General features: G+C 36.8%; 2 protein-coding genes across 9 annotated transcripts; one reads left to right on the forward strand and one right to left on the reverse strand.

Annotated features, from left to right (window-relative positions):
• Positions 1-50: 50 nt before the first annotated feature.
• On the forward strand, positions 51-8,744 carry LOC103497413 (uncharacterized). Of its 8 annotated transcripts, none has more exons than XR_007815630.1 (13): positions 51-200; positions 318-383; positions 505-558; positions 634-732; positions 888-974; positions 1,060-1,656; positions 2,869-3,321; positions 3,611-3,672; positions 3,754-3,853; positions 3,987-4,066; positions 4,305-4,607; positions 5,260-5,512; positions 8,247-8,744. XR_007815630.1 is itself a non-coding variant. In XM_008459598.3 (12 exons), the coding sequence occupies exons 1-12, from the start codon at positions 132-134 to the stop codon at positions 5,294-5,296; spliced, it is 2,007 nt and encodes a 668-aa protein (XP_008457820.2). In that variant the 5' UTR covers positions 51-131; the 3' UTR covers positions 5,297-5,683. The 8 variants fall into 8 exon arrangements, 2 of the variants coding, with proteins under 2 accessions (XP_008457820.2, XP_008457822.2); XR_007815631.1 differs by having other exon boundaries at positions 8,375-8,744; XR_007815632.1 differs by lacking the exon at positions 8,247-8,744 and adding an exon at positions 5,731-6,212 and having other exon boundaries at positions 4,305-4,636.
• A 702-nt stretch (positions 8,745-9,446) lies between these two features.
• Positions 9,447-13,042, reverse strand: LOC103497410 (L-ascorbate oxidase homolog). Its single transcript, XM_008459595.3, has 9 exons — positions 12,958-13,042; positions 12,679-12,865; positions 11,912-12,021; positions 11,500-11,770; positions 11,254-11,350; positions 10,829-11,174; positions 10,269-10,634; positions 10,093-10,171; positions 9,447-10,001 (listed from the first exon to the last, which is right to left on the reverse strand). The coding sequence occupies exons 2-9, from the start codon at positions 12,829-12,831 to the stop codon at positions 9,804-9,806; spliced, it is 1,620 nt and encodes a 539-aa protein (XP_008457817.2). The 5' UTR covers positions 12,832-12,865; positions 12,958-13,042; the 3' UTR covers positions 9,447-9,803.
• Between the last annotated feature and the right edge of the window lie 92 nt (positions 13,043-13,134).

Genomic DNA, 13,134 nt, shown 5'->3' on the forward strand with positions numbered 1-13,134 from the left:
AGGTTTCTCTTTTATACTATTTTCACCCTTTGGAAAGACCCTCTGAGCCAAAATCATTTCGTCTCGCAATTCGCCATGGAAACTGAAAATTTCGAAGCTTCAGTAGCTGAACTCATCGGCGGTGCCTGAGAATGTCGCTCGGCGGTGAGAAGCGCTTGCGGCTTAGCCGGCTCGTCGATCATTGTCTTCATCCTTTCACAGTAAGGTTTCGCTGTTCTCTATTGTTTCCATTTCTTTTTCTCGATTACATATTGCGCGCCAAGTCTTCTTAGATTCTCATTGAAGAGGAGTTCATGTTTTTCACTTTTGGTGAATAGGAAGAAGATGGTGTGGTGTTGGAGAGCAAAGGGAAGGAAAAGGAACTGCTTATTGCGCTCTCTCATGTTTGCTTCGCTCTTCTTTACTCTCTTGGTTCCTGTGATTCTGTTGTTGCTATTTGATTTGGAAATCTTCAGTTTTTTACGTTAGTTCGTTGCCTCAATTTGTTGACTGGTCGTTCATTAGGTTGTAACTGAAGTTCAGCGCTGGGCTCGAGAAATTGATGGCGACTCTGATAATGTTAGTCTCTCTCACCTCTTAGACACTTGCACTGTTCAACAACACAAAATTTTTTATTGATGTATTGTCGATCAGGAAGCGATTCAAATGAAGAACTCTCATGAGAAAAGCAGTGATGAGCAGGACCAATCTTTGGAGAGCCACCATTATATGACGAAGATTGTTTCTGAATTGGTAATTTCTGACAATCAAGATGGACTTAGAGAGGAAGATCACAAAATTTTGGAGTTATCTGTTCTGAAATATTTGTTCTTGCATTCTATTATCCATATACTTCTTCCATAGTTAAATTAAACAAGGAAGTTTTTTACATTTCCCCTTGTGTGCAGGTACCTTTACTTGCTTTTGAGAATAAGTATGTCAAACATCTTGTAGCCAATGTACTAACAGCAGTTACAAAATTTATATTTCTAACTGTATGTAACTCTACTCATGTTTGAAATTTTACTTTATCACTATCACATAATTTTGGGTTAATAATAAACCCATTTGATTATGCAGGGAAGCGCAAGCGACTGGTATGAATTAGTACACTCGTTATGTTTTGGCATGGAGTTAGTGCTTGCCAGAATCATATCTTCTCCTGCACCTTCAAACGCTGGGTCTGACAATTTAGATTGTTACTTATCAATCTTACTACCTAAGCTGAAAAATGCCAATTTTTCCACGGTTGCTGGTCTTCTTCAAGTTTTGCGAAATACCTTGAAATTCTTGAAGCAAGAGCAAAGTGATTTTATTGGGGAGTTGTTTGATTCTGTTAATTCTTGTCTTTCAAAGATTCCTTGGGATTTATTAGGTAGGATCCTCACAGAGAAAAGTTGTAACATTGTAGAAATCCAGAGCAACGATGACATGCGTTCTAATAATTTGCATCGGAGGCAAGGATTAAAATTTCTGTTCCTAGGAAATTTTGTTCAATTTCTCTGTTCCTTGGCTGAGCAGAGTGACTTTGAGGAAGCTTCATGTGGTTCATTTAAGAGTCACCCCCTACTTGGTACAATCATCAACCTGATTCCTAACCTTTTTGATTGGTGCCTTAACAACCAAGTAGATCACTTTGATAGGTGCTTGTCCCGATATTTCAGTCACAAGTTGCTGGTATGGATCTACCCTTTTTCTCCCCCTCCCCAGAATATACGTTTGATTAGCCTTCTTGAGATAAGGCAAAAATATAATAGGAATACCTGGTGGCTGGCTAGATTGTTCGATATGGTTTTTATGGTGCCTCAATTATTTATTTGGTTGGATGTTTTTGAGAAGCTTGATTCTCACAAGTGACAATGGCATCTACTTCCAACATCAAAGAACAGGCGTAGATAGTGAAAGTTGAATTCTATTTAAAGAAATAGGTGCCTGGAACATATGTTTTATTGGAAGTTTTTTACACAACATTTTTATTATAATTCTGATTCTTTTTTACTTTTAAACCTTAATCAAGTTAAATCTACACCTTTAAATTAACTTTTGTATCTGGTTTAGTAATCTCCAATGTTTGTGCTAAAAGAATTTTTAATTGGAAAGAGGGTTTTGAAATCGGTTTCAATTTCAATGTAAGATATTGTGCTGTGAATGTCTCCGTACATGTCGGATAACTACTCTGTTTCTGCTTCCACAACTTTGGGTTTTGTGGAAGGGTAGTTCAAGTGTCTGAGTGACGTTTTCTAGTCGTCACACAAATTTTTGCACTCCTGAATTGTATATTTTTGTATGTGAACGATAGCTTGACTCTTGATCTTAGTAAAGTTCCATTTTTTATGCGGAAGAAATTTGTTTCTTCTATTATTAACTCCCCTCTTGGAAAAACCTCTTTAGCTTTTCGTCCCCTGCCCCACCCCGCCTCTTCTTCGTCATAATATTTATATAGATACACTAATTATCATATTTATGCTTAATAATTTATTTCTTGGTGCTAATTGCATCATGTGAGTTTGATTTACTTGCCAAAATCTTGGGCATCATTTGATAACCATTTGGTTTTTGGCATTTAAAAATTAAGCTTATAAACACTACTTTTATCCAACGATTTATTTGTTTTGTTATCTACTTTTTACGAGTGTTTTAAAAAACTAAACAAGTTTTGGAAACCCAAAAAAGTAGCTTTTAAATATTTGCAACGGTTTAATTAGGAATAATGAAAATAATGATTAAGAAGTTGACCGAAAACAAGTACAATTAACCAAAAGCAACAAATGATTATCAAACAGGAATTTTAGTTTTGAAAAATTGTTGATGATATGCTGCACTGCCCTTGAGTCATACAAGGTTTAATTCCCAGTGGTTCACTAAGTTCAGTAATTCTTCACTTTCCAGATATTAATGATCAGGCTTAGTTTCCATTGCCATCTTCAGTGTTCCACTCTTGTTATATGGTTGCAACTTTGCAGAAAGCGTTTCCAAAACCTCTTGTTGCTTCCAAAGCTTGAGCTGGAATCTTCCTCTGATACTTCACTTGAAGATTCTCCATTGATCGTGAGCTATTTTGGTGACAAATGCAGTCCATGTTCCTTGCATCTGCGAAGACTAGCTGTTTTTCTATTCCTCAGGTGTTCCTTAAGCTTCACATGTAAACAAACAACTGAAAAGTGTGATCCGTCTACCTTTCTTGCTACAAGTGATGACTGCACTTGTAGCAAGAAAGGTATACTGGAGCTTTATAAGTGGCTTCTCGGGAACCTTCCAACAAATATTTTTCTGGATACTAATATGTATGCAAAAAACTGCACCAAGTTTGCATCATCGTTTCTCCAGCTATATATGCACGAGGTTTGTACATTTTCTTCTCTGGTTTTCACAATGTCAAATAAGGCTTTAGAATTATTGTGTTCTATCTTCTATTTTATTGACGCACATTTTTTTTGCATTGTTCCAAACGATTGGGCTTTATGGTACACCTGCTTTGTACATTTTTCTCTCTTGATGTTTCTTATCAAACAATGCTAGTATGTTTTAAGCTCTATCAAACTAGAGCTAAAGTAATGTTTGGAAAGAAAAACATATTTAAATAACATACGTTTAGGCTTATATTTAATAATTTTATTATCTTGAACTCTAGGATGATTTATTATTCAAAGTGCTGTTGCAACTTCTTCAGCTGCCTTCTCATAGAGAGCCATGGTTAGTAATAATCAGTTTGGTTTTACATATATTTTGATTAACTACCGCTTGCAGCATTAAGAAGATCATGCTTGTATTTAGTTCTTGTGAAGGACCATCCCAGGAGGTGAAGGAAGATATACTTTTTCATGTTTCAAACATTTTTGATCCTCAGCACATGTTCCACATTTTTCTTAAGGAGGCAAGTAACATTACTCCAGACAGGCGATATCCACACCAAAGTTTCAATTCCCTCATTGCTCTATTTTCCTTGACTGCTTCAATTTTCCTTCCTAGAATTCTAGATGTTGTTTGACTAATGTTTTTATGTGCAGTTAAACTATGATCATGAAATGCTCTTAGATTACCTCGTGTCAAAAGATGCAGGAACATGTTGTTTGGAATACCTGCTAAGGTATGCATTGTTAATAACAATAATTTTCTTCGGTGTGCCCTACTGCTTTGTCACTTTTTAAAACTGAATTCAGAAGTACAGTTGACATTTAATTGTTCCTTGTCTGCAATATGGTCTAAACTTTTGTTTTCTGGTAACTCTTTATTATGTGTGGGGCAGGTGAGTGGTAATTGGTGCCTTAGGACATGAGCATCGACCTTCCCTTCCTGATACTTACCACAAATTTTTCTTTTTGTAGATGCCTGCATATAATAAATGATTCCAGGCATGCGCTAGTGGATTCATCAGGCAAGAGAAGAAAGGTTATGCTGAATAGCTCAACTATTTCAGAAGAGCGATTGTCTGGTTCACCCAAGCGAAGCAAGGAAACACTTCCATCCTTTGAGGACACTGGAAATTGTGATTATGGCTACAAGCCTCAAAGAGTTGGGGTAGAATCCCTGAAAAAATCTAAAAATTGTTTGCACTTATTGAAAACATCCTTGGAAAATCTTCACAGAGAGAATCTCTTTCCATACAATCCCAAAGTGCTCATAAAACGGTATGCATGTCTGCACGATGCTTTATTGAGTAAGATTTTAACTCTGGTTTTAATAATTTATCAAAAAGTTTTCTGTTAGTGTCGAGTAATTTACAATATCTCCTTTGATGTGTCCTAGAAATCTGTGAATATTTTATCTAGAGGCTATGTAACAAATTTAGCAAAATAAACTCTTGCCCATTACTTATGAAGGATTCTGACAAGTTTATTAGAAATTTTGTACATGAGGCCTCGAGAAAAAATTTTGTTTATTCATATCGGATAGGTGTTCCATGCCAAATAAAAGATTTTTTTCCTAATTAGAGAACCTTTTAGAGTATGTCAAGAGTCTTCTTTAGAGTTTGGTTGAATCTATGATGGAATGAATGAACCTTCAAGGGATTTAAGAAAAGAAGTCTCTTCTCTGCTGGGAAGAATTAGGAATTTAGGTGATAGGAACAAGAAAAAGCTCATATTTAGGTTGAATATCAGTCAGTTGGAGTCACTTATTAAGGAGTACAAACTGAAAACCAACCTATTGGTCTCACTTACTTGGAAACCAGAAAAATTGAAATTAACCTATTTTGACTGGTGGAATGGTTTGTTTAATTATAATTGAAATTGAGCTTTCTTTTAACTGGAGTAGTATGATTGCCTTCTTTTTACATGGCAGTTTGACGAAATTTTTGGAGCTTCCCATTGGAGATTAAGTAATTAAGAGTCGTCCAGCCCCATGCAGAGGTCCTCTTCTTGAAGCATGGAGGAGCTCCCATTTTGATATAATCCTCAAGCTTGGAGATCCTTTCAATCTAAAAGCTTCACTTTCGAGTTTTTTAAATAAGACTACTAAGGGTTTGATGAAATGACTTATATTCAAGCTATCTCCTTCCTGACATGGAGCTCTTGAGAGTGAATCATCAATTGAGGTAATTCAAATGTAATGTATTTTTCAATTCAGAAAGGTTTTACTCTAACCTCCTTGGCTTGGAATGCGTTGGTTTGACTTTCTAAATATTTATAAACATTTTTTTCACTTATAAACACTTTTTTAAACACTTGAAAAATTAATCCAAAATGTGCTATCTAATCCCGCTTAATTTGTGGTCGTTCTATGATTTTATGTTCCTATTTAGCTATCTCGTAGGCTTCGAAATCAATAGTAGAATTTCCCAATTTGGTTTTGACGTCGATTTGGAGTTGAAATGAGCGAAAACGAAGTCAAGTTGCATCAACTGGAGGCAAAGGAGCAAAAGAGGCTTATATGCCCTCTGCCCTACAGCGTCTTGGCACTCTGAAGTTTGTTCATGCAACAATTCTCGTCAATGCCATGATGCTGTCCCTAGCTCCATGTAGTCGTTACGTTTATTTAAAAACATGTTTTTGCCACCCAATCGACCCATCTCCAATTCCGACTGCTTTTGGATGTCTTCCTCCTACGTTATGAGTTCTTTTTATGACTTTTATGCACTTTATCATTTTCTCGTTATTCAACGTGTGGATGAGAGACTAAGATACTCATTTTTAGCTTGAGTCACTAAGATAATTTCTCTATTTCTTTGTACTGGTAAGACTTGAATTAACTTTTATATTGTCAGTTTTCTAATGAACATTGATCATATTTTCGGACGGCCATGGTATGATTTGTACTTTAATTTAATGTGTGATTCGTTGCACCTTTTCATATGTTCAGTTAAGAAGTTAAAGGTTAGGATAGCTTATTAGTCAAAATTAGATTGGTATTGATGTAACGCCCCAACAAACTCGTTTTTGTTCATTTTGCTATTAATATTTATGTATGGTCTTGGAAAATTCAAATTATTGGGAGAACCTTATCATTTTGAATTTTCCGGTTTATTAAAGTTTGAGATTTTCCATTTCGTTTAAATATTAAGTATTTTTTCTATTATTTTATCTATTTTAGTATTTAGAAATTATTTGGTGAATTAATGTTAAATGAAAGGAGGGTTGGTTGAATTTGGTGAGATTTGGAGAGAGAGAAGATGGTTGGTTTGGGTTATTTAAGGGAAAAAAAGAGATATTGTTTTATAAAAGCCTTGGGTCTCGTGCGTAAAGAAGAAGAAAAAAATCAAAGAAAGAAAGAGGGGAAAAGAAAAGGAAAAAAAAAAAGAAAAATAAACCCTAGCCGCCGCACGCCGCCGCCGCGCACCCGAGCCGACTCAGCCCCTCCGTCGCCTGGAGCCCGTTCTGCCGCGTCGCCGAGTAGCTCAGCCGCGTCGTTCGCAGCCGCCAGCCGTCGCGTGAAGTCGCGTCCTGCCGCGTCGCCGAGCAGCCCAGCCGGATCGTGCGCAGCCGCCAGCCGTCGCGTGAGCCGCGTCCTGCCGAGTCGTCGCGCAGCCCAGCCGGACCGTGCGCAGCCGTCGCTTGAGCCGCGTCCTGTCGAGTCGCCGAGCAGCAGCAGTCGACGGTAGTCAGCCGCGCGCCTCCAGCCGTCGAACCCGAACCCGAAACCGCTCCACGCCCGCTCGTCCGAATCCGAACCCGGAACCGCTCTACGCCCGCTCGCCCGAACCCGAACCCGCGTCCGTGCCCACACATGCCCAGCCCTCTCCGCGTGCAAGCCGCGCCGCGCCGCCTGCACTGCAAGCTGAGCCGCGCCTCCTTACTGTTGCAAGCCGAGCCGCACGCGCAAGATCCCTGCGCCAAGCCAAGCCGAGCCGGTCCCTGTTCTCTTTCCAGCCGAGCCGCCAAGCCTAATTTGGCTCCTTCCATCCAATTTTTGGTAATTAAATTAATTATTTTGGCATTACCCAGTAAGACTCAATGTTTTTGGACACTAAATAATTTAATTTGGAATTAAATTAAATTATTTTCCTTAAGGGACGTCTTGGACCAAGTAACTGCTGCAGCGTGGGATTTCTTCAGTAGGGGCTCAGCATTGCAACCTCTTTCTAGGGTAAGTCATTTCACTGAGTTTTGAACCGTTAGTCGTTGGTGACTTAATTACGAATTTTGGCGTATTAAGCAGTTAGGACCTCGTTGCTTGGAAAGCACACTTGCCTCGCGGTTAGAACTCGCCAAGTAAATCTCCAGGTAAGATATTCTACTATTAGCTCCATGTTTAGAATTATGAGGTCACGTATACCTTCAATTGTGCATGTTGAGGACTAGACTGTACGATGCATGAAATTAATGATAGTGTGATGCGATTGATGATATGGTTATATTATAGCATGATGTTGTGATGACGAGAACTGTTATGGCTGTACGACGGATGTTGAGATGGAGAGTGAAATGATGATTAATCTGTTATGATTATATGATGATGCCATGTGTATGTATGCTGTGATTAGGGTACCTGTTAGCTTAACCTATTAGAGTCGTATCTGCATGGGTGTCCTTCGGGATCACCACCTATTTAGGACTGTGCGGTCCGACGGGACACCAGTCTAGCATGGATGTAGATATGACTCGAGTGACTCGACGGGGTCCTCGCATCCCGATTGTCCTAGATGTCCCCCGGGACACCGAAGACCAGAGTTACGTTCCTACGGGAGCGCATGTTGCACGTGTTCGGGAACGTGCCAGAGATTGGGTACCAGTTACAGGACTCTGATAGGAAGTTAACAGGCACCTAGTGGGACTAGTAGTGGGTCCCTTACTGAGTATTTTATACTCACTCTCTTCATGTCATGTTTTCAGGTAGAGGACGAGGTAAGGGCAAAGGCAAGCTGGCGAGCGACCAGAAGTGACCGTGGCGACCTAGTGGGACTAGTAGTGGGTCCCTTACTGAGTATTTTATACTCACTCTCTTCATGTCATGTTTTCAGGTAGAGGACGAGGTAAGGGCAAAGGCAAGCTGGCGAGCGACCAGAAGTGACCGTGGCGAGCCATAGGGATTTCTGCTTCCGCTCATTCTTGTTTTTGACTTTAGTACCTGAGTTTGAGTATTTTTCACTATTTACCATTTTTTTTAAAGTAGATAGGGCCCGAGTAGGACTTTAGAACGAAATATCATTTTTTTTCTTTTTTTTTTGCATGTTACTTTGTTTGGATGTTCATAAATAAATTTCTCAAACCTTATGCGTTTTTACTAAATTGTATGACTTAAACCACTTGTTCTACATTTAGTAATGACTTTGACTCAGTATAAGGAGTTGGGTCGTTACAATTGATCTAATCAACCTTGAATTAGGACTATTGGGTGCTCATTTAGACGCTTGGAAATTGATCACTTCACCTAATTAAGAATCTAATGCGATTATATTTTGTATGCTTTTCATATTGTTGAATTGGAATAATTAAAAATCTAGGACAATGTAGTTAGCTTATCTAATTAATTTGATTAGGTGTAAACAATAGAAGAAGTTTGTTTCGACCCGCTAGGATCTTTTGATTATTGAATTTAATCTAATTTATCTTCTTACAATTTACCTTCTTTGCAATTGAAAATTGTATAGTTTAGAGATTCACGTGCTTCTTGTGTTCAACCCGGACTTGCTATGAAGACTAGTTCTTATGGTGTGATTCGGTTAAATATTGAGTGGAATCGTTAAACATAATGGATTGGCTAGTGGTAGAGAAAAAGAGATATAGTCATGATAACTAAATAAGAAGTTACGGTTTTAATCTATGGTAGTCACCTATACAAGAATTAACTTCCTATGAATTTCTTTGACATCAAAATGTTGTAGAGTCAAGTGAGTTATGTCGTGAGATTAGTCAATGTATGAGTAAGTTGGAGGACACTCACACACACATATATATAAAACAACGAGGTGGGATCCTTCGTTAATAAATGTTCCTCTAAGTTGGACAAACAATAGGGTATCTAATAGAAAATTAAAATAAAGATAGAAATGAAAGCTCTTATTATAGATTTTCAAGAGTAAACCAAAAAGATTAACTAAGAAACAATGACAAATTATTAGAAACTTTACTACTGAAACAAGTGAAATGAGGATTTATTACAACATAGAAAATACAGTGATTAAGTATAATAACAAATTAAAGTAGAACTAACCCTCTCATCTCTCTCTGCAGGGTATCTTCAACCTTTCAAATTTTCTTCCTCTTCTGTTTCTCCTTCCCCTCCTCCTTCCTTTCTTATCAGTCACCCTGTTGTGACTCATAACTAAATTAAACCTCTACTTAAAGATAAAATTATCACAAACAAACCTTTTCAACAGATGAGAAAATGAATATATAACAAATTACAAATATTGTTCAAACAATTATATATATGTGTGTATGAATATATTAATACTTGGATGCTTTGCCACACTTGAGAGCATTGAGTGGAATATCTGCCTCAGTATATAAACTCTTTTCATCATTCCAAACTCTGACGTATAACTGTTGACCAAGATAATTTCTCCACCATATTGTAGATCTCAAGTTCCACATCCCCTTGTTGTCTAATGATACTAATATTGCTGTCCATGATCTTGGATATACCTGCCCAAAAAGATACAATCAATCTTTTTTTTCTTTTTTCTTTTTTGAATTTAATTCGACATAGACAACAAATGGAAGTCAACAAAAGTACCTGAACAGTGTGTCTTGATATACCATCCACTAAGTTATAACGTTTCCTCATTTTATAACTCCAATCACCAGAACCATATCTGTTCAAAAAGAGAACAAAAAGTAGTAAGTTTTAGTCTAGAAAACCAATAAAAATCCTACAAAAAAGGAAAAAGGGTTATGAGAGGAATTGCTAACCCAACAACATAGAAACTTGTTCCATCAAAATGCCAAGCTTGGACAGTATTTTCATCGTTTTGGAACACAATTTCAACAAAATCATGAAGGGTAACGTTAACAACAGAGACTCCAAGCATTGCAGGTCTTGGAGTTGGGATATCAGTGAAGGTTTTGAAGTCAAAAACACCACCAATTTTGAACCAATCAGCCAACTTTAAAGGTGTTGGTGGATCAACATATGATACATTGTTCACCGCACAACGAACAGCTCCTTTTATCTTGGTCAATGAATTTTTTAATATGAGTCTTCTCACTACTGTTATGTTTCCATAGTGGAATGATCCTTGTGGGTTCGGCCTTGCTGCATTTGCTGTCAAGTTTAATCTGTCGAAATCATTTGAAGTATAACTCAACTGATTAGGACGTTATATGAAGTATAACTCAACGTAGAAAAATCATTTTGTTTTCAAGTTATGGTCAACAACTGTTAAGACACATTTAAATAGAAAATATGAAAAGAATAGCATACTGATCTTCAAAACCAAACGAAACATGAAGTACTGTCAAACAAAACGAACCTGATGGTTCGAGCTTGCTTCATGGACCAATGGAGTTGGTAAGTAGGTCCAATGGGCAAAGGCTTGGAAGGAGGAATGGAAGAGCCTTCATATCTAAGGATACCAACAGTAGTAAGAATAGGTTTAGTAAAACGTGAAGAAACCACAAAGTAATAATCCTTTGGTAATCTGTTAAGAGACACCAAAACTGCAGCAGATTGGCCAGGATGAATATCCAATGATTCATAAACTTCTTGAACTGTGTGAGCTCCTTCTACTTCCACAAGTGTCATTAAATGTCCTTGAATTCTAAAGTTTATTGATGTTGCTATCCCAACATTTGATATCCTCAACTTGTATGTTAGCCCTATACAAAAAACAATATAATTTAATTAACTATGTACTTATGTTGATGATCATATATAGTTACAAGTGACTATTGTTACCTTTTTTAAGAATTAGTGTTGAACTAGGTTGTCCATTGATAAGAAGATGCTTAGGTAAAGGCAGCAAAACTCCCGAATCCAACTGCTTACGCAACGTCTGCACAAAATGACATACTATTAATGAGTACTCCGTCTCCCTAACTTAAAATTGTAACATAAAGGTTTAAATTATGATCTAGCTACTACTAGCTTAGCTAGTAGACACGAAATGTATGGTAGAATGAGAAGAAAGTATGAATTAATTACCTTATGGTCGGTGTCGTACCAGTCACCAATGAGAAGGTCGATCTCCGCGTGGGGAAGGGGGTAGGGAGTTGTTATGACGCTTCTAGGTTGAATTACAAAGGCTCCAAAGCCACCAGAAGCCCTTTGGAAGTTGATGGAAGGGAAGTATGTGAAAGTTCCAATTTGATCTTTAACTTGGAATTTGTATGTCCAATTTGAGTTTGGAGGGATTGGGCAATTTGTCCCTAACACCCCATCTTGCCATGATGTCCTCCTTTGCTTCACTCCACTCCTTAATTTATTCAACATATATAATTCCAATAACAAATTAAATATGTATACACTTTCATAGTATAATCAATTTTGATAATACATTTATAAAAAGGGTCTTTTTTTTTATTCATATAAATACTAAAGTTTGATGAGGACTCACCATGTAAAGAGAAAAGGCTCATCAAGCTTGTTAATGACATTTACAATTATGTTGTCATTTGTCGCACACTCAATCTTTGGGGCTGGAAATTGCCCATTCACAAGGATTACCTAACCCAAAAAAAAAAAAAAAAAAAAAAAATTAAAACACAATATTAAAATTTGATTTCTTTTTTTAAATTTTATTACTAAAAGTGCAATTCTTGAAGTTACTTTCTTCTTTAATTTAAACTCAGAGAATCTTGGAAACAATTTTGGAAACAATTTTGAAATAAGGTTTAAATTTTTATTTTCCCTATATTTTGGACTTCCTTTCACTTTTAGTTCCTACAATTTGGTTAAAATCTTTCCAAATACAATTATTGTTGTTATTAATTATTATTAGAAGGTAATACTTTTCTCACTTAAACAAGTTTAAGTTTGTTTAATTAGTTACAAATTAATTACTTTTTAAAAAATTAGCTACCTCTAATTATAACAAAATCCTAGTTAATAAAGAAATGAGTCGAAACTACATAAACTGTGGAATTGAAATTGGGTTGTACATTGTACGAGAAAAAAGAATTAATGGAGCTAGAACTTAATTAACAACTTTTTTTTCTTTTTAGTGTTGTTCATTTTGTTTTCGACTCTCGAAAGTATTTGAAATGAGGTCGATTTTCAAAAATTTATAATTTTGAAAAAGAAAAATATATATATACACATATAAATCACAGATGAGGTTGAAATTAGTGTAACGAAGCATAAATTAGATGAGGAGAGTAAAACCTTTTGAGCAACACCAAGAGGAGCACGTGTACCGTAGGTGACTTGAAAAGTGTAATATCTATATGGGTCTTCACCATTCACCCATCCCAAACTACAACAAACCCATATAATCATAATTCCCAAGCTCAAATTTATCATTTTTCCCTCTCTCATTTTTAATTCTAAGTACTTCCTTAGCAGCTGCTTCCTGCATGGAAAAGAAAAAGTAATTAATCTCAAAGTTTTAAGGGCATGCAGGCGAGAGAGAGAGAGAGAAAGAAGAAGTTGAGAGAGAATAACCTCAAAGGAAAGAGAGAAGAAAGTGAATGGGGAATTAAGTAGAGAGAACAGAAGGGGTTGTATTATATATTTATGTTAAGGAAAGGATAGACGCGAAGAAGAAGATGATCAGTTTAGGGTTTGATTTAAGGAAGAGGGTGAAGGGGCCACGATGTTCTACAATGGTATTCGCCGGAT

The sequence above is a fragment of the Cucumis melo genome, chromosome 11 (assembly GCF_025177605.1).
Source record: "Cucumis melo cultivar AY chromosome 11, USDA_Cmelo_AY_1.0, whole genome shotgun sequence".
NCBI lineage: Eukaryota > Viridiplantae > Streptophyta > Magnoliopsida > Cucurbitales > Cucurbitaceae > Cucumis > Cucumis melo.

What these genes read in the sequence shown, in the direction of transcription:
- LOC103497413 (XM_008459598.3), top strand. Translation starts at nt 132, where the DNA reads ATGTCGCTCGGCGGTGAGAAGCGCTTGCGGCTTAGCCGGCTCGTCGAT. An exon ending in ATTTCAGTCACAAGTTGCTG is followed by an intron (nt 1,657 to 2,868) that starts GTATGGATCTAC and finishes TTCACTTTCCAG; the next exon opens with ATATTAATGATCAGGCTTAG. An exon ending in TCCACATTTTTCTTAAGGAG is followed by an intron (nt 3,854 to 3,986) that starts GCAAGTAACATT and finishes TTTTATGTGCAG; the next exon opens with TTAAACTATGATCATGAAAT.
- LOC103497410 (XM_008459595.3), bottom strand. Translation starts at nt 12,831, where the DNA reads ATGAGAGAGGGAAAAATGATAAATTTGAGCTTGGGAATTATGATTATA. An exon ending in GAGCCTTTTCTCTTTACATG is followed by an intron (nt 11,771 to 11,911) that starts GTGAGTCCTCAT and finishes GAATAAATTAAG; the next exon opens with GAGTGGAGTGAAGCAAAGGA. An exon ending in AACACTAATTCTTAAAAAAG is followed by an intron (nt 11,175 to 11,253) that starts GTAACAATAGTC and finishes TTTTTTGTATAG; the next exon opens with GGCTAACATACAAGTTGAGG.